The sequence below is a fragment of the Electrophorus electricus genome, unplaced genomic scaffold (assembly GCF_041902795.1).
Source record: "Electrophorus electricus isolate QZ-2024a unplaced genomic scaffold, ASM4190279v1 Scaffold31, whole genome shotgun sequence".
Lineage (NCBI taxonomy): Eukaryota > Metazoa > Chordata > Actinopteri > Gymnotiformes > Gymnotidae > Electrophorus > Electrophorus electricus.
Window position 1 is genome coordinate 1,883,223 of NW_027658594.1, and position 19,961 is coordinate 1,903,183.

The 19,961-nt window shown below is 42.3% G+C and overlaps 1 protein-coding gene across 1 annotated transcript in view; it reads right to left on the reverse strand.

Moving 5' to 3' along the window:
- The window catches only part of LOC145655658 (homeodomain-interacting protein kinase 2-like), a 149,721-nt gene extending 130,020 nt beyond the window's left edge, over positions 1 to 19,701 (reverse strand). Inside the window, exon 1 of the mRNA XM_081709153.1 lies at positions 19,694 to 19,701. Coding sequence (XP_081565279.1) covers positions 19,694 to 19,701 — 8 coding nt within the window. The remainder of the gene's footprint in view (positions 1 to 19,693) is intronic.
- Between the last annotated feature and the right edge of the window lie 260 nt (positions 19,702 to 19,961).

Here is a 19,961-nt window from a genome sequence, read left to right on the forward strand (position 1 = left end):
GACCCCTCTCTGAGGAAGAGTGGAGTTGGCAACATCTTCATCAAGAACCTTGACAAGTCTATTGACAGCGAAGCTCTTTACGACACATTCTCTGCCTTTGGGAACATCCTTTCCAGCAAGGTGGTGTGTGACGAGAATGGCTCTAAGGGCTACGGCTTTGTGCACTTTGAGACCCGTGAGGCTGCGGAGAGAGCAATTGAGAGACTTAATGGCATGTTGCTCAATGACCGCAAAGTGTTCATTGGCCACTTCAAGTCTCGCAAGGAGCGAGAGGCTGAGATGGGGGCCAGGGCCAAAAGGTTCACCAATGTGTACGTCAAGAACTTTGGAGAGGACATGGACGACGACAAGCTGAAGGAGATCTTCAGCAAGTTTGGCCAAACGCTGAGCACTCGCGTCATGACCGACGAGAGCGGCAAGTCCAAGGGCTTTGGCTTTGTGAACTTCGAGAGGCACGAGGATGCCCAGAGGGCTGTGGATGAGATAAATGGGAAAGAGCTGAATGGGAAGAAGGTGTATGTGGGTTATGCCCAGAAGAAAGGCGAGAGGCAGACAGGGCTGAAACGAAAGTTTGAGCAGATGAAGCAGGACGGTATGACTCGCTACCAGGGAGACAACCTGTACGTCAAGAACCTAGACGACGGTCTGGACGACGCGCGTCTACGTAAGGAGTTCTCTCCGTTCGGGACCATCACAAGTGCCAAGGTGATGATGGAGGGCGGCCGCTCCAAAGGGTTCGGCTTCGTGTGTTTCTCCTCGCCGGAGGAGGCCGCCACGGCCATGACGGAGATGAATGGGCGCGTTGTAGGCACCAAGCCGCTGTACGTGGCTCTGGCGCAGCGCAAGGAGGAGCGGCAGGCCCACCTCTCCAACAAGTACATGAAGCGCACGGCCAGCGTGAGTGCCTTGCCCAACCTCGTGCTCAACCCCTACCAGCCTGCCACGCCCTCCGGCTACAACATGGAAGCCATTCCACAAGCTCAGAACTGGCCTGCCTACTGCGCAAGCAGCCAGCTGGCACAACTCCTCCCCAGCCCTTGCTGGGCCATGCAGTGCGTCCACCCACAGCAAGTCCAGGATATGCCGAGTGCCATCGGTCCAGCCGCATCCTGCCCGCAGGCCTTCAGCGCCATCCGACCAACCACCGCCTGCCAGGTCCCACGCACGATGGCCTATCAGACCATGGCATCTGAGGCTCCGGGGACAGGGATGGCCAGCGCGGAAGCTGCCAACAAGGCGTCGCTGGTGAGAGCAGTACCACAGTACAAAACCACCTCAGGCGTTCACAGCCCACAGCAACACCTGGGCACACAGCCCTTAGATATAAATGTCGAACTTACCATTTATCAGTCAAATCAATTATAAAACATTTATGTTTCTCAACCCACAGCAGCACCTGGGGGCAGAGCTCCAGGTGCCCGTGCAGCTGGCTGCGGTCCATGTGCAGGGTCAGGAACCTCTCAGTGCCTCCATGCTGGCTGCTGCACCTCCACAGGAGCAGAAGCAGATACTGGGTGAGCGTCTGTTTCCCCTGATCCAGAACATGCAGCCCACCCTTGCAGGGAAGATCACGGGTCTGTTCCTGGAACTGGACAACTCGGAGCTACTGCATATGCTGGAGTCTCCTGAGTCTCTGCACCCTAAGGTGGATGAGGCAGTCGCTGTGCTCCAGGACCAGTGCGCGCAGGAAGCCGCTCAAAAACTTTAACCAGTGCTGCGCTTCTGGCTGTCTAATGGAAGAATAAGCAGTAAAAAAAATTAACATTTTAACTGAAAAAAATAAACATTGAAACTGAAATGCATTGAACATTGAAATATTTTTGCCATGTCTGTAGACATCAAGCCTGTAAGGGTTGGCACCAGGCCGAGGCCCCCTCGACCAGAGGGAGGCGTCGAGTCAACCACGCCACTGATCAGGATCAACACCCAACAGCTGGGCTAGACCTTATATAAGCCCAGTGACCCAGTCATTCAGTGCTGGGTTTTTGTTAAAGTTTTGAGCCAAGCTCCTAGCCGGTAACTCTGGGTATTGAGGTCTGTGAGCCCTTGTGCTATGCCTCTTTTCTGTTCTGCGAGGGTGTCAGTGTTTTTACACGTCCCCTCCCTTCTCCAGTTTTCCCCTCTCGAGTCTGTCTCTCTCCTGAGGCTTCCCTTAGCCATTCAAGTTTCTCCCCGTTTTCTGGTTTTGTTTGGGAACTTTTAGTTCGAGTTTTCCCCAGTGCATCGGGGTTGCCATTTCTTTCCGTGGCGTTCTTTGTTCTCCCCTTTTCCACGCTCACCGAGGTGTTTCGTTTTTTCCTCTTGTTTTGCTTGATCCAAGCTCTAACTGTTCTGCACACGAGCCCACCATTGTTAGAGTGTGGCTGCTTACCCAGTAAGCTATTGGTGTCCTCACCTAGCTGACCTGGATTCAAAACCACCTTACAAAGTCCAGGCCTTGGTTATTCTAAGCTTAAAATGAAAACGACAGAAAAAGGTAAAATCATTTCAAGTTTGGTTTATTTGTCGCATACATAGTCATACACAGTATAACTCACAGTGAAATGGTTGAGTGCTCTGTCCAATCTGAGGAAAAAGAAAAACAGGGGTGCATAGAGAAATATATTCTATATATATACAAAAATATATTAATAGTGCATGTACAATATATATATATATATATAATGTTTATATGTACAATGTATATATGGATATTTATATATGTATGTACAGAATGTACAGTCCCATCTTGCAATTGACATATTTACAGTTATATGTTACATATTACAGTTATATTGAACATATTACAGTTATTTCTATTACATATTACAGATTTTGACATGAACAGCTGATCATTTTTTTGTTTTTATTCCTCTTAAAGTTTGAATGTTCAGATTGTCAGTTCTTACAGGTCATAGCTGATCATTAGATAAGTGTATTGGGTTGCATTAATATAAATGTAAAGATCAAAAAAACAAAACCCCACAGTGTAGCTTAAAATAGAGAATAATTCTGTAATATTCCTTTATGTACAACACAATTTCAAATGACCTTATTAACAAACCAGTAAAGACAGGACGAGAAGCAAAGGTCACTTACACGTATTAAATCTTGAAGCAAACAAACTGCAGCTGCAAGTGCCACACTGCCATCCAGTTCCACTCTCTGGTCTGGCGACGGTCATATTACAGGAGCAACGAGAGGCTGCCAACAGTTTCTTTTAGCTTGTCTACTGAGACGGTGAAACTGGCCAACCAGGTGAAAAGCATTGTGAAGGAGAAACGACTTCGACTGCCGACGTGGGAAAGTAGCAGTCAGAGCAGGTCTATTGGAGCAGTGCGATGGACTCTGCCCAACAATGGGCTGCAAGCCCACATCTCTGCACATAGCAACAGTATGTGGTTCCTAGGTGCCCAGTCGGCTAGTTTTAAAGTTCAATTCAAATATTAAATAAAAATGCAGACTTCAGAATTGGTTAAAGAGCATAACTGTGCACGTACTTTATTGTAGGTTAACATTAACACGCATTATTGAGGCACCCTCTGGAGAATGTCTAAAAATCAGAGAACCCACATTTTCATACATTTTTCAGTAGTGGTTATGTATTCACCCCACATTCCTTTACATATTTGCGTTTGTCTTCACGTCCATTGCATCCAAACCATACATTTGTCAATATATGCAAAGTAATATAAAACACCCACACCAGTTGGAACCTGTTAACACCACATTCCAAGAGATTTCTCTTGACCTTATCCTAAAGAGATGGTCCTGAGCCTGATGGAAATAATATCTCATACTTGGGAGGACATGGACGACAACAAGCTAAATGAGATCTTCAGCAAGTTCGGCCCAACGCTGAGCCGTCGCGTCATGACAGACGAGAGCGGCAAGTCCAAGGGCTTTGGCTTTGTGAGCTTCGAGAGGCACGAGGATGCCAAAAGGGCTGTGGATGAGATGAACGGGAAGAAGTTGAATGGGAAGCAGCTGTATGTGGCTCGTGCCCAGAAGAAAGGCGAGAGGCAGACAGAGCTCAAACGCAAGTTTGAGCAGATGAAGCAGGACGGCACGACTCGCTACCAGGGAGTGAACCTGTACGTTAAAAACCTAGACGACAGTCTGGACGACGAGCGTCTGCGTAAAGAGTTCTCTCTATTCGGGACAATCACGAGTGCCAAGGTGATGACGGAGGGCGGCCGCTCCAAAGGGTTCGGCTTTGTGTGTTTCTCCTCGCCGGAGGAGGCCACCGAGGCAATGAAGGAGATGAACGGGTGCATCGTAGGCACCAAGCCGCTGTACGTGGCCCTGGCGCAGCGCAAGGAGGAGCGGCAGGCCCACCTCACCCACCAGTACATGCAGCGCATGGCCAGCATGAGTGCCGTGCGCAACCCAGTGCTCAACCCCTACCAGCCCGCCCCGCCCTCCGGCTACTTCATGATGGCCATTCCACAGGCTCAGAACTGGGCTACCTGCTACCCGAGCAGGCAACTGGCACAGCTCCACCCCAGCACCCGCTGGGCTACGCACAGCATTCAGCCACAGCATTTCCAATACATGCCGAGTACCATCAGGCCCGCTGCAGACCAATCTCTGGGCCAGGAACCTCTCACTGCCTCCGTGCTGGATCTGGAACCTCCGCAGGAGCAGAAGCAGATGTTGGGTGATCGATGGTCTGTTTCCCGTGATCCAGAACATGCACCCCAACCTTGCAGGGACGGGTTTGCTCCTGGAGATCGACAACTTGGAGCTTCTGCTTATGCTGGAGTCTCCTGAGTCTCATTGAAACATTGAAACTGAAAAAATAAAAACGCATTAAAAATTGAAATATTTTTGCCTGGTCCATAGACTCCAGTTTCAGGCCTTGATTACAGTAAACTAAAACAACATGTAAAAAGGCTAAATGATTGACACGTGTACAGTCCGTCACTCCTTTCTTTTGTTCCTCTTACTGTTCGAATGCTCAGAATGTCAGTTTTTGCAGTTGACAGCTGAGCATTAGGCATGTGTATTGGATTGTATTAATAATACAATTGAGGATTCATTGCTGTTCAGGGACCCAGCAGTGGTAACTTGGCAGTGGTAGGGCTTGAACTAGCAACATTCTGATTACTAGTCAAGTAACCTCTGAATAGTATTATTATGATTAATATTATTAATATATCTTACACTGAGGTCTGCTGAAGCTTACCCAGGATCCTTTGCAGCAGCCTGCCATATGCACAAATCATTACGAAAGGACACAGAATCTCTAAACTCCCTTGTTTTATGTTATTAGTTTGTCTAATTCAATGTTAAAGCACTTTCCCCTGTAAACACTCTTTTTATGACCTCATTTCACCGTTTCATGACTTTATGCCACGAACCAACCAACTATTCTTTTATACAACTCTTTTCAAACACTTCAACCATTGTGGGTAACTACACTATTATACACCTGTAATTCTTGTTATGCTATTTATTTTATTGGTACTGTCGATACATCGATGTTAGGAGAAATACCTCATGAATACTTTAAATGAATCCTTAAAATGACACCTATTCCATTTACTAATGCTAAGCTTGCTACAGTCTGAACTTCTAGCAAGTCAAGAGAAGTCTCATGCAGTTTCTGTATTTTCTATAATTGCTTAATATATGGATGGTTTTAAACTCAATAACATACGCACTTGCAAAATATGTGAATATAAAGGAACAAAAATAAATTAACATAACCACATACCTAAACATCATCTGGTACCATCACCCCATCACCCCTCAATGCAGTATGAGGATGGTCAGATTGTTGTATTTACTAATAGTTACCACTAGTATTAAAATAACAGTAAGCCCAAACTGTTCGACTATGTCCTCTTAAACAAACCTGTGATTTTTTAAATATTTGGACCACATCCTCCTGCAGAATAAAACAATCAGGAAATACAGTTGAGTTGGCCCATACCGCCCTCACATCAGTGTGATTTCCATCAATGACGTGTTATGGCTCTGGGTAAGGAACAATGTTATATTGTTCAATAAACTTTTCACAGGATGCATATTTTTCATTGTTTTAGCAAAGTTTTCGCTACCTCTATACAGCAAACACCAGAATCGACAAGGTTTACATTAATTATAGTCAGTAGAATTAAAGGGAAGAGGCCATATAAAAGGCTGGGATCTACGTTTAGCAGACTCGGCACTGTGTTACTAGATATTGCCCACATTCCAGTAATTTTATTAAGTCCTCTTTAAACAGAAAATAAAGATGCAGACTCAAGAATTAATTGAAGAGAGTAGTAGGTCCATTATTTATTTTGAGCTCAGCGTTACATACAAACGAGGCATAGTCCAGAATATGTCTAATAATCACACAAGGAACACACATTTTTATCCAGTTTTCACAACTGATTATGTGATTGCCACACCTTCTCTACATACTGGTGTTTGAAATCTCAACCACTGTGTTCAACCATACATTATTCAATATATGCAAATTGAGATCTATCATTGTACAAATTGAAGCTTGACCCCAGTATATCCTATTGGAAGATTTTCCTGTTTTTTTTTTTTGTTGTTGTTTTTTTTGTTTTTAACAAAGATGATCTCAACTCATACCATCAAACACCTGCAAGATGATGTTGCAGGTCAGTATCACCCTGCTCTTATGGTAAGATAATGAACCTTGCTTAGCCACAGAACTCTCGAAGAGGCTTTCACGTCTTTTAAAAGCCGGGATCTTTCCCAATACTTAGGAAGCTATTTCTTATGGGAACAGTCCAGAGTCATCTGCCGTAGACTTCCACAGAGGCCTTGAAACCACCTGCATCAGAGCCTCTGCTCTGCACTTACAGACCCAAAAAGGCCTTAAGATACCCCAGAAACATTATTCCTCTTTATGCTTTCAAACACAGTCTTGCACCACTCTGCACCTGTTGCAGAGAGCTTCAAAGCCTATTATAATTAGATCACAGATCGCCTCATGAAAATACCTTTACCCCAAAACATTTTATTACCTCAGGTGGAACAGTGTGTATAGGCCTAGACCTCTTTAGATGTAACTTAGAACCGCCGGTGACCGCTGTATGCGTTTCTTTGGTTGTACAAGCTCTACTGGAGGACTCGATGAATAGTTGATGATGGAAGAGGGGTATATCAGATTCACCCCTTCTGCCTCCATGTGACAAATTAACACACTGCATAAACTTTTAGAAATAAATCAGTCTTTTAACAAATGGTAAACATTCTCTAGAAAAGATTATCTTGTAACAATTCATTGAGTATATGAACTGTTTTTGTGTCCTTATATCTATAAATGAAAAGTAATAAAACATTATAGATGATAAATAAATTACATAAAATGTATAAAAGTTCACAAATAAGAAAGTACCTGAGTCTGCACTTTTCTCCACAGATTCAAGAAACTCGTGAAAGTTGGAAGCTATAGAAACACATAGTACAGAATTATAGACTGACTGAGGTGTGAGCAGAAAGATCGCCATGATGTCCTTATATCTAAAGCACTCAAAGCATTGATGTTATGTAAATAAACTGTGATCCGATTGGTTCAATCTAAGTAAATAGATTCACCTACTTTGAAGTTAAAGTTTTTCTCAAAAGGTTAGAACTGGTTGACTATACTTTGCCGTGTTCTGTAATAGAAAATGTAAACATTTATATCTAAAATATTGCACGACAGAAATCAATTCAAGACTAACCTCTAATGACCGCTAGATGGGGGAAGATATTAAGTAATAAATGAGTCCAGATCCTCCTGCCCGACAATACGGTGAGACTCTGTTTTTACGTGTGATGGAAAATGATACGAAACTATGTATTATGTGATTCATATAAAATCACACTGATCCTTTTGTTCTTAAATTAATAATGCTGTTTGCACATTTGTATCCGCCTGTTGCTGATTAAGTTGAACATGTATCAGGAACTGTTAACATCAAGGTCAACTTGACACACAACCCACACTGTTTGGAGACAGTTTGGGTTGGTTTGTGGAAAAAACCAAGCTGAGAGCTGATTGGCTTATAGCCACAGCAACAAAGGAAAGAAGAGCTGCTTAAGAAAAGATGATTGGTTAAAGACAGCACAGGAGTAGTATAACTAGCCACGGTTTTGTATACTCGGGGCTCCCTACCTGAGGAGAGCCAAACATTTATTTTATTCTTTTTCTTATTAAATTACTCTCTTAATCACGTCTGACTTGCTGTTTGTTCAAAATTCCACAACATATGTCATTACTACGCCGCACAAAAAAGACCGCCATATTTGTAGTTCCACAATGTGAAAAGGCGTCATTTTCTATGCAAACGAATGAATAAACACCATGCCATGCCTTGCTGTATCCCCTCTTTGCACCGCTGGACAGACACACTCATGACACTGTACTCATCAAAAGCAGCACCAGAGACGCACTGAGTCATATCCCGCTACACACCTCTCAGGCCAGCTTGTTTGCACGTTTTGTCATAAAACTCAAAATGTCATTTGTTGCCATTATATATAAAATTACCTATTTAAAAAAAACAAATAAATCAAAAAGTACTTGTGGCTAGAGAGACACGTGGCTAATCACCTACAAGAAATAATGTCAGTGATGTTTGGGGCAGGTGTTTCAAACTTGCCCAGACTCTTGAGAAGCACCTAAACGCTCACACAAGGGTGTCCGCTTGCCATAGTGCTGCAAATACTGCAGGAAGGGCTTTAGTGAAACAGGCCACATGGAGGAGCAGAAGACAATCCACACAACTGAAGAAGCCCATAGCTGCCCAGTATGTCAGAATCCACACGGGAGAAGAACCCTGTAGCTGCCCAGTATGTCAGAAGCAATTTGTGCAGCTGGGTAATGAACCATATTTGTACCCATTCGTATGTTGGGAGCAAATCAGTTGAAGACTTGAACAGTATGTTAACAATCAGTTAAAATTACTGTTGATGACAAGAAAACAATGGCTAATATGTTCCTTCACAGCTATGTCATTGGTTGATCTATTTTTGTCAGATTTAGTGCTTGTTTGGGAAAATGTGTTAAAGTCTTCCTTTGTTTTTGGTTTTGTTCCTTTTCATATAGTTGTTTATTCCTTTTTGTCTAGTGATGTCCATTATCCATTTAAAATCTGTCAAATTAAACAAATGTGAAACGAATTCCATAGTATTCAGATTTGATTGCAAAAGAGACCAACCACTCCCCGTATTTTGAATTTTGCATATACAGTATATGTGCAGTTCCAGCCTAGTCCACTGATCCAAAATCTGGCCCAGATGTATCTGTTGACTGCAAATTTGAATGATTTCTGTGCTCTGCAGCAAAGGAGCGTTTGGTTACTATCTGATGGATTAAAATAGGCTTGTTGGTAGCAAAGACATCACTAAAGTGTACAGAGCAAAGGTACTCCAGGACCAGGATGGGTAAGTAGCAGCTTGATCAGTGGAATCTTCTGTGAGACGTAACAGGACGTCGGTCTTAAATGTAATGTTAGATCAAATGAAAAACTTTAGTGGATTGAAATACAGATAAATAAATCCACTAAAAGTGCATCTGCATCATTGGTTAAAAAGTTGTTCTGCTAGTTGTCTGATTTTGTTCCAGTAATCTAATGTTTCCTGGCACTAGGTGGTTCAAGATTATATTGGTGTTTGCTTTATTTCTGTGTTTTTTTTAACCATAGTCTGCTTGTTTATACTGTCTAACAAATGCAATACTGAGTAGTGAAACACTGACACAATCCCTTTTGGAAGTCAGACATTTGTAATAATTTCAATAATGTACAGTTGTAAGTCAAGAGGGCAGCACCATTTTAAAGTCTAGTTTCCTTTCTCTGTCTCACTTTCTGGAATTTTTCCGTCTGTGTTTTTATTAAAGTTGTGTTGCTAATGAGATCATATTATTTGTTACTCTTTAAACCTTATTATTCCTTTAAGATTCAAAGTCTACTGTGTTAGGAAACCTATGTGAGAATATAAAATCAGCAGTTTCTGCATGCTTGTGTGATGAATACAGAAAGTGATCTCTTATACCTGCGGAATTAAGGCTTCAAATGTCTTGGTGTTCAGACGATATGGAGAGGCTCTGGGAATCTGGAAGGATAAACGTTTGTTTCATTTTCAGGGACTGTTGATCATTTATTTGTCCATTCATTTATTACACTATTAAGGGATTATTAATGTGCACTGGGAGAACAGTATAAAGTTATCAGTCTTCTTTATCAGTCTTCTAACTAAACAGCCTGGTCTTGTAAGGTAACCACATGCACACCTTTCCCTCAGTGATGGCAAGGAGTGGTTTAAACTCACCATGTCATCTGTGATTCTGAGTGTGAGTGCTCCTGCATTTTTCTACACAAAGCCTGCTGAGTTGGCAGTGAAGGCAGAGATGCCCATATACAGCATGTTGCTTTCATCAGGTGGCAGTGAAAATGGTGTCGGGGCAAAAGCGGGTTTCTTGTGCACTCCAATGTTGTAAAACTCCCCCTATATAGACAGCAATGCAGAGATTAACTTATTCTTTTACAGCTCCTGGGTCTTGATTCTTCGTTCAGATTAAACTGTTTTATCAGTGTAACCTTTGTGTAACCTTTTTTTCCTACAAAAGCCCAACAGTGCTTTCTGGATACACTTAGGCACAGTTTTGCAAGTGCTCCTGTTATTCCCTGTTAATTCAGATCTTTGGCTCAGAAAGGCTTTCTTATGATCATTATGGTCATTATTCTTATGCTTTGACAACTTGTGCCTTTTTTAACTTGTGCCTGAAAACCCCTTTACCTATGCCAATGATAAAACACTGATGAACTCCTGCAAACAAGTTGTAGTTTATTAATTAGTGCATTAATCTTAGTTTGGGATCTTTAATGACCATCTTAATCTGTGTATATTATTTGATTGTTGGTTCTTTCCTAGCTGAATGTAACTTCCTCTCACAGTAGTGTACAACTTCCAAGCTTATCAAAGGATAGTGTTGTAGTCAGGACCATTAAAAAATCATTCAAGCAAAGACCAAGATTTTGTAGTGTTTGAATCTGAGACAAGAATGAGACTTATTTAACAATGATTTTACTTTAATTATACCACTCACTGATAATGTATTGTAAATTGTCATTGTCATAAATAATTGTCATTATAAAGGCAGCTGAATATAAACAAATATAAAGCAAAAAGGTTCATATGGTCATTTTTATTATTAAATTAAAACATAGTAATACTTAAATAATTGCTATCTGCCCTTGGGTCAATCATGGAAAGGATTAATTAGATGTGTTCTGTAATGTGTTAAATCCTCTCGATAAATGCATAGCTTTAGCTATATCATAAAACATATGATGAGTCCTTTTCTCATTATTACTTGTGTACAACAAAAGTTTGTGTGACAAGCAGCAACATGTATATTTGCCAATTTATGAAAACGGGAGTATGCGCAGTGGGAGAGTAAATATCTTTTAAAATGACTCTCAATTAATGGCAATGCATTTACAATAAGTCTCTTGCCACAATAACAACACTGTCTGGATTTGCCATCAGCTGGTTGATTGCAGCATCGTGCAGCCTGCAGCCTAGCATTTGTTTGCAGGGGAACATACACTGCCATAATTATTACCATAATGAATTTTTTAAGGAGAAAGAATAGTCTGTACATTAATGTTAAAAATTCCAGATCCAGATAGCAGTGTTTATGTATGTCAGTGGCTGTGCACCAGTACTTGTGAATGTACACACACAAACCTCACCCTTTGGGTCTTCCCCAAGTCCCCTGTCCTGTTCACACTACTAGTTAAGAGCAACCAGCTAACTTGATAGCAGTTTGACTCAATAATAATAAAAATAATAAAAATAATAGTAATAATAATAATAATAATAATAATAGTAATAACAATAATAGTAATAATAATAATAGTAATAATAATAATAATATGGTGCTTCCATGCACATCAGCAAGCAAATAGGAACACTAGCACTTGCATGAAATTAAGCATATTAGCATTTCAGAAGGCAGATTATTTAGCCTGCTAAAATAGCAGGTGTGGCAGCAAATGTCTGTTCAAAACACTATGTCACAGGTATGAGTATCATGTATTTGCTATAGTATGATTGTTCATGTTTGTAAATTTAAAGCTTACAAATGCTGTATTTACAGTGTATTACAGGTTATTAAAATGTGGCAGTAATTATTAGGATATAGAGAATTGTAGTGTTTAAACAAATGATTATGTCAGAAGTATGTTTAGGGGAGAACACACCCTGACCCACCCAGAGTTGACACACACTTACCTTACATTATTGATCATAAACTTGAATAGCTACAATACTGTCTGCTAATCATGCAGTTTGAAGTTTGCAAAGTGTGTACCCAGACAAAATCTGTGTTAAAACTTTCCTTTAACACCGAGTCATACATGAGTCAGACATGATTCTGAATAAATGAATGAATGAAAAAATGAAAAGCCTTATTTCATTTCAAACTGCACTTCAGGAACACTGAGCTCAAGTTCTGAGGAAACTTCCCTGCATATTTTCAGGGGTTTTCTGCCTCACCATGCCTGAATCACCTCATAATGAGCTTGATAATGAGGAGACAGGGTGACTGAGGCAGTGAACACTCCTCACTGAGCATACTGGCTTCCAAGAGCTGGAGCTGGGAAGACCTATAGGTCTGTGACACACACTCCCACCCAGTCCTGATACTAAGAAGGTGGAACCTACAGGCTAATATGCAGCTGCTTGTGCATCAATAGGCGTCTGGGGTGTCCATCACTCAGGGAGGCGTGGCTGAAGGCGTGGCCTTGCAGACTCTGAGAGCTGGCTGAGGTAATCTCTAAAGGAGAGAGTAGTCACCAATAATCATGGAAATGTAGCCACAACTGTACAGTATATTTCACAGCCATGTATATTACATATCACAGACAGGCTTACCAGAATAAATATTCCACACATACAGCTCATATATATCTGTGTGTGTGTGTGTGTGTGTGTGTGTGTGTGTGTGTGTGTGTGTGTGTGTGTGTGTGTGTGTGTGTGTGTGTGTGTAAAAACATGCTCCTGTTTTAGTCTCAACACAGACAGATATACATGTAGGAGTAGCAAACTGAAGTAAGAGCTCACCTTCACCAGTACATAGTCTCCAGCTTTAACAGTGACAGGTACGAATTGATGTGCGTAGACAACTACACAGGGTGGCCGGAAGCGTGGCCAACAAAACGGGAAGACAGTGCTTCAGTGGTAAAGTTCCTGGTGAACCAGTACATTCCTCACCATGGGTTTCAGAGAAAGGTGAGATCAGATAATGGCACTCATTTTACAGCGCGCAATTTGCAGGAGTTAGAGAAAATGCTGGGTCTGAAACATTCATTTGGGGCAGTGTATCATCCTCAGTCTCAAGGTAAGGTGGAAAGGATGAATCTAAATGCGAAAAACAAAGTGGCCAAAATCTGTGCACAGACAAAATTAAATTGGGTTGATGCCTTACCTTTGGCATTAATGCAAATTAGATGTTCAGTGGTTTTACCCCTTTTGAATTGCAGACAGGTTGAGGATTTCCAGGACCCCAGGGACCCTTAACAATAAATGAGAAAAGAAAAACATCTCACACACACATCATACTTTAATGAATTGCAAAGTATCGTTTCAGCTTTCTCCACGCAGGAGGGGGACCGGACGGGGAGCAGACAAACCCAGACGATACCCGTTACGGACTGGGGGCTGCTGAGAGTCATCAAGAGAAAATGGAGTGAGCCGAGGTGGACAGGTCCATTCCAGGTGACAGAAAGAACCAGCCACGCCGTACGCCTGAAGGGTAAAGGGGAAACGTGGTTTCATCTGAGCCAGTGCGCCGCCGCAGAGTCACCGCAGAGGAGTCTGCAAGAGACAGCGAGGGACCTTGCTGAAACATCACCTAACTCACCTGACCCAGAAGGGGCAGAATAATCCCCGGGAGCAAAAGGGTCAAGGTAGTCCACCCTTAGACCCCGAAGTAAGAAGAACAGAACACCAGTGATGACTTCTGGACAATTGTGTTGTTTGATTATTTGTTGGTGTATTGTGTTGTGTGTTTCCATTTACAGTTTGGTCACGCTTGAGTTCCGGACAGATATAAGTTAGCAGACCAGATAGCAGGGGGATTTGAGAATATTCCGATACTTTCTGCATTATTCCCCATTACTCCAAATAAAAATGTGGATCGGATTAACTATGTACATTATAATGTCCTCAGGCTAGCCAACCTGACTAGGGATGCAGTGGAAGGACTTAGAGATCAGCTGGGACCAACCTCACTGATGGCGGTGCAAAATCGTATGGCATTAGACATGTTGTTGGCGGAAAAGGGGGGTGTCTGCGCTATGCTTGAGGATATGTGTTGTACATTCATTGCTAACAATACCGCTCCGGATGGGTCAGTTAGTAGAGCATTGGATGGTTTGAAGACCCTATCAGAGGAAATGCATGAGAATTCAGGCATAAACAACCAGTTGGAATCCTGAATGGTGAGCCGGTTCGGTCAGTGGAAAGACTTAATTGTGTCATTGATGGTTTCATTAGCCACATTCACAGGAATTGCTGTGACATGCGGGTGCTGCTGTATTCCATGTATTAGGGCGTTAATGGTTAGACTAATCTCAGCTATGATAGAAAGGAAAGATGTGCATGAGGGTACCACGATGATGCCACTGATACAGGGGGAAAGGGACGTAGAGACAGGAGATGCCAGAATAAAGGAGTGTGATTGGTGATCTCTTTGTAGAGATCAAAAGGGGGAATTGTGGAGTTTCAGAAATTAAATGAATGCTAAGCTTACACTAGTAGAGAATAATGTGCAGAATGGAGTAGGACTAATGCTTGAATAAATAAAATAATTACTGTATGTCCAGACATAACAGGAAATGCCCTAGACGTGCATATGTGTGATTATGCAAGAAGACATGTGTACGAGACGGTCAAACAGAGGTGACGGCTGAGATGGAAAAACACAAAAGCAGAAGTGGCACAAGGCGAGAGAAATATAAGTCTGTCTGTTGCAAAGTTATGCTTTAGATCTCACTCGCACTGTGTTGTGAAGTGACATCTCCAGAGCTCTGCATTAATAAAAGGCCACAGGGTAACGCACCGTTTCCTGTCTCTTCTTTCCTGCATCAACGGACACGACACTAACTAATGATATAACAGAATCTGACCCTTAGCTATTTTATTAGCTTTTTATCAGGGCACGCTTAGTAAAACGTCACATCTCTACATCAACTTTTTAAAAAAATTAACAGGCAATCAAATTATTTTGGCTATACTAAAACCTGTCCTGGAGCAATGCCTAGCTAGCTGGATAGCTAACACTAACATGCAAGACTGGGTTTGTTTTGCAGAAGTAGCAGACGCTAAATAGCTGCCTTGTAAAAGAGGTTTGCATTGGGGACTGTTTGTATTTGATGCATGCACTTTAGGTATTATTGCATAACGCTATTTGTGATGTATTTTTGTTTTTCAATCAGTCACATTCCGAGCCAAACTTCTCTTAGGTATCTTGTATCAGTGGAGAACTACTTTTGAAGGCATTGTTACTAGCTAACTGTTAGCTAGCAAGGTAACAAGGTAACTCTTTTTAAACAACAAAAAGAAAAAACACTTTACTGTGATTAACAACTATGAATTTACTAAGTTGTGATTGTTTCATAGAAGGTCTGATTAGCTAGCCTAGCTAAAGCTATGTTTGATACGTTTTGATACGTCTAACGACACTGGCATTTTTGAACAAGAGTAGCTTTATAGTTGCTTAGCTAATGTCACAGAATTAAAAGTAGAATCAGAGGGAAATGTTGAATATTGTGTCATTGCACCAGCCATGAGGCATTAAAGTGTCTGGACAAGAACATAGCTAGCTAGCTAACTGGCTTAGATCACTACTGCAGCTCTCACACCTCGGTTTATTACATCATAATAGGTAATGTGGAATTTTTAAGGACCATTGTTGCGTCTGATAACCCGTTCAGAAAAGGTGTTCTTCAGCTGAATGAACAGATACTGAAACGAACACTAAAGAGATCATCCAACATTCAAGATATTTCAGTAGACACACTAGTGGAAGAGCTGCTGAGGTTCCTGAGCCATGAATGTCCGGCCTCCAGCATCTACTCTGGACAGGTATGTCACCGCCTTGCACCAGGACGCAGAGATCCATGAGCATGACTGAGATGTAATTATAACTATATATACCTCATTAGTCTGATGCTAATGAGCACACATGCACACCTGCCGTCCAGTTCTTTAACATCCATATCCATCACCTTGATTTATCTTAGTAAGTTGCTGCTGAAGCTCTGTCTCTCTTTCTCTCTTTCCCCATGCCTCCTTCCCTTCCTGTAGGAGTGTGGATACACCACTGGCGTTGTTGCCTGATGCACCTCCTTTGGAAGAGGACACGGTCCATTGTCAGAACTGGCAGGAGACAGTGGAGCCGCACACACTCGCCTCTCTCGGCTCCCGGGAGATCGAACGGCAGGCTGTCATATATGGTAAAACAGCAAATGTGGTGCACAGCAACTGACTATAAAAGACAACTCCCAGTACACAGTTAAGATGTAAAATGAAAAAAAATTATTTACTGATCTAACTTAAACTAAATAGCTACTAAATCTTTTGAACATACAGTATTCTATTTATTATGCACATATGATAATTCTATCCTGACTCATGAAAATGTGGAATTCTGAATTGTGTAACGTTTGTAAGAAATTGTAGTGACTTTGCTATATCCTCTTCCTCAGAGCTGTTCACAACGGAAGCATCTCACTTGCGGACTCTCAGGGTTCTCGATCAGGTGTTCTTCCAGAAGATGAGGAACCTTTTGACCGTCGAAGAACTTTCCTGTATCTTCCCCAACCTGCCCCAGGTCTACAGTCTTCATGGTCAGTCTCTCTGTGTGCGAGCGTGTGTGTGTGCGTGCAAATCCGCTCCATTTGTCTTAGTGTGTTTTCAAACCTAAATTTCTGAAGCCTACTTGGTGTCTAAATCATAATCAAGATTAAAGAAGTGTAAAACCCACCCAAACTGAGAATTTAATGACAGAACAATATCAGCTATCGGCACCATGCCATTACTGTGAGCAGGTATGGACTGGAGGCTATACATGTTGTTTCTGCGGTGGCCTTCATGACACAAGTAGAGTTCTGTTGCCCACTGACACAACTTTCTAACAAACCACATATACACTGGCTCGCTTAAACAGATTCTGTTTTGTGGTATTGCATTTGTGTTTCAGCGAATCTGTGTGAGTCCATGAAGAGGCTGAGGGACTCTTCTATAGTTCAAGGCATCGGAGACATCATGGTGTCTAGAGTGAGAGCTGGCTAGTGTTACTCCCTTTCTAGTTCACATCATCTTTTGGTGCTGTCTAAAATGAAGGGGTTGTTCTGTGTAGTGTGGGATATACTTGTTGCTTTACTTGATATGTCAGTAGCTCATGTGTTTGTGTGTGTGCGTGATAGTTTGAAGACGCTGCAGGAGAGGAGTTCCAGGAGCAGGTGTCTCACCTGTGCAGTCAGCAGAGTCAGGCACTGGACCTAATTAAAAATAAATGCAAAGACCCGCGTTTCGCGCACCTTATACAGGTAACACTTTTTAGAGGTATAAAGCCTTTGGACAAACCTACAAACACTAGAGCTTCTGCCATATTTGTTAGTGGGCTGGGTTGTGAATTGGTTGACCCATACTTTGAATTGGAGACTATCCAGTCTTTTATATTTGACTTTTATTGCAGCACATAACTTCTAGTGATGCTGTTTTAGGTATAAATTGGTGTTGCAGTCAACAGAATCCACATTTGGACTTAGATGTCCTTGGCTCATTCGTGTGTGTGTGTGTGTGTGTGTGTTAGGAATGTGAAGCCAGCCCTCACTGCCGCCGACTACAATTAAAGGACCTTCTAGTGTCTGAGATGCAGAGACTCACCAAATACCCCTTGCTGCTGGATAACATCATCAGACACACAGAAGGCATGTATAGAAACACTCACACACAATGTATTGAACCATGAAAACACTTCAGTATACACACACATACCAGTTTACCAAGGAGGCAAGCACACACACCCTTTCTCCTGGATTAACACTAGTATGTGCCCCCACAACAGCTGGTTCTCCAGACCTGCAGACATTGGTGAGGGCACAGGCGTGCTGCCGTGGGATACTACGAGCTGTCAATGAGGTCGTCAGGGAGACGGAGCACCGGCGACTGCTCAGCCGTTATCAGCGCAGGCTAGACTTGTCCCCTCTGGAGAGGCAGGCCAGTCCTGTCGCTGCTCAGTTCAAGGTACGGCCTTACTATGTATCCACCATCTGCCTTCCAAACAGCTTCTCTGGTCTTGGAGCACCTGATCCAGAGTATGAATTATTAACTATATTCTTTTTCTATGTAGAATCTGGACCTGACCACTAAGAAAATGATCCACGAAGGACCGTTGACTTGGAAAGTTAGTAAAGATAAAGCTATAGGTAAGAGATCATCACAGCTGAACAAATCACATTTTTGTTTTTCCTCTTGCAAATGATTACTTGACAGGTCCATTCTCACTCTGTGTGTGTGTGTGTGTGTGTGTGTGTGTGTGTGTGTGTGTGTGTGTGTGTGTGTTTCAGACATTCATGCTCTGCTTCTCTCAGACCTGTTGGTGCTACTCCAAAGGGGTTCAGGTGACCGTTTGATCTTGCGATGTCCTGCGCGCTCACTGGGTGGGGTTTGGGGTAGGAACACGGACCTCAAAACCCCCTTTTGCCCTGTTGTTCGCTTGGATTCATCTCTTGTCAGATCTGTGGCTACAGGTATATTTGTAGTTATTCTTACAGCTATGAATAGCCAGAATAGATGAATGGGTCTGGAATAACTATGTCTTTATTTTATTTTTAAAAAATTAAGAAGCCAGTTAGAAATTGCATTTGGGTTAGTTTGAATACATTGTTTGACAACCTGCTCTTCTCTATCAGATAACAAGGCCTTGTATGTGATCAGTACATCAGAGAGACAGATATACGAGCTGGTGGCTGGGACTTCCTCTGAGAAAAACACGTGAGTTTGTTTTTTGTCTCTCTCTGACCCACCATCTTCTCATCAAGGTCAACCAGTCAGCACTGCTGTGTCTGTTTTGTGATAACATTTATGGTGTCAGGCCATTTATGTTCAGATGATTTTAACAACATTGTGCTGTTGTAGAAATTGGGACCTGATGGCTTTAGCGATGTTTCCACAGATGGAAGAACCTGTTAGAAAAGACCATCTCCTCGGCCTCTGGAGGCATTGAAGCCACCGAGCAAGGATCAACAGCTCCGTAAGTACTCAGGATTTTTAAAGTTTTCTAATGCTGCTGTAATGCTGTTAAGAGAAGGCAGAATTTCAAAGATGCACTTACAATGATTGGACTCCTGACATCTCCTCTAGGTCTGCGGTTCTACGGTTGCATGGTAATCAAGTCGGTCGTCTAGGTAAGCCCATGTTTGTTTTTGTTTGTATACAATGTCATAGGATTTGCTCTCTGTGGTACTTATGGCTGATGCCTTTGGTCCCTAGATGGCTCCCTAACAGAAGAGTCTGGTTCTATAGAGAGAGATTCACAGAGTGATGATGAAAACGTTCTCACACCTACTATCCCAACTGACCAATCAGAAGCCTACATGCATACTGGTGGGCAGGGTTATGTGGGAGGACAAGCTAAAGTGGCTGATGCTGCTCTTCAAGATGGTAAGAACTTGTTACACTCTGTTACACAGTCATTGTTGCACTATGATAGTTAAACAGTATATTTCTGGTGGTGGTGGTGGTGTTTTTATAAATAGAATTTTAGCAGGCTCAGATATTTACCAACTTTTTTGCACCCTTTGTGTTCTGCCAGTCAGGACACTAAGACTGTTGATCCTTGGATCCTTGGATCCTTTAGAGGCTGCCAGTCAGAAGCAGAAAGTGACATCATTGTCCTCACAGCAAGAAGGGCAAGAGATGCCTTGCCAGTCACCAAAAGGCCGTTCACACCTGGA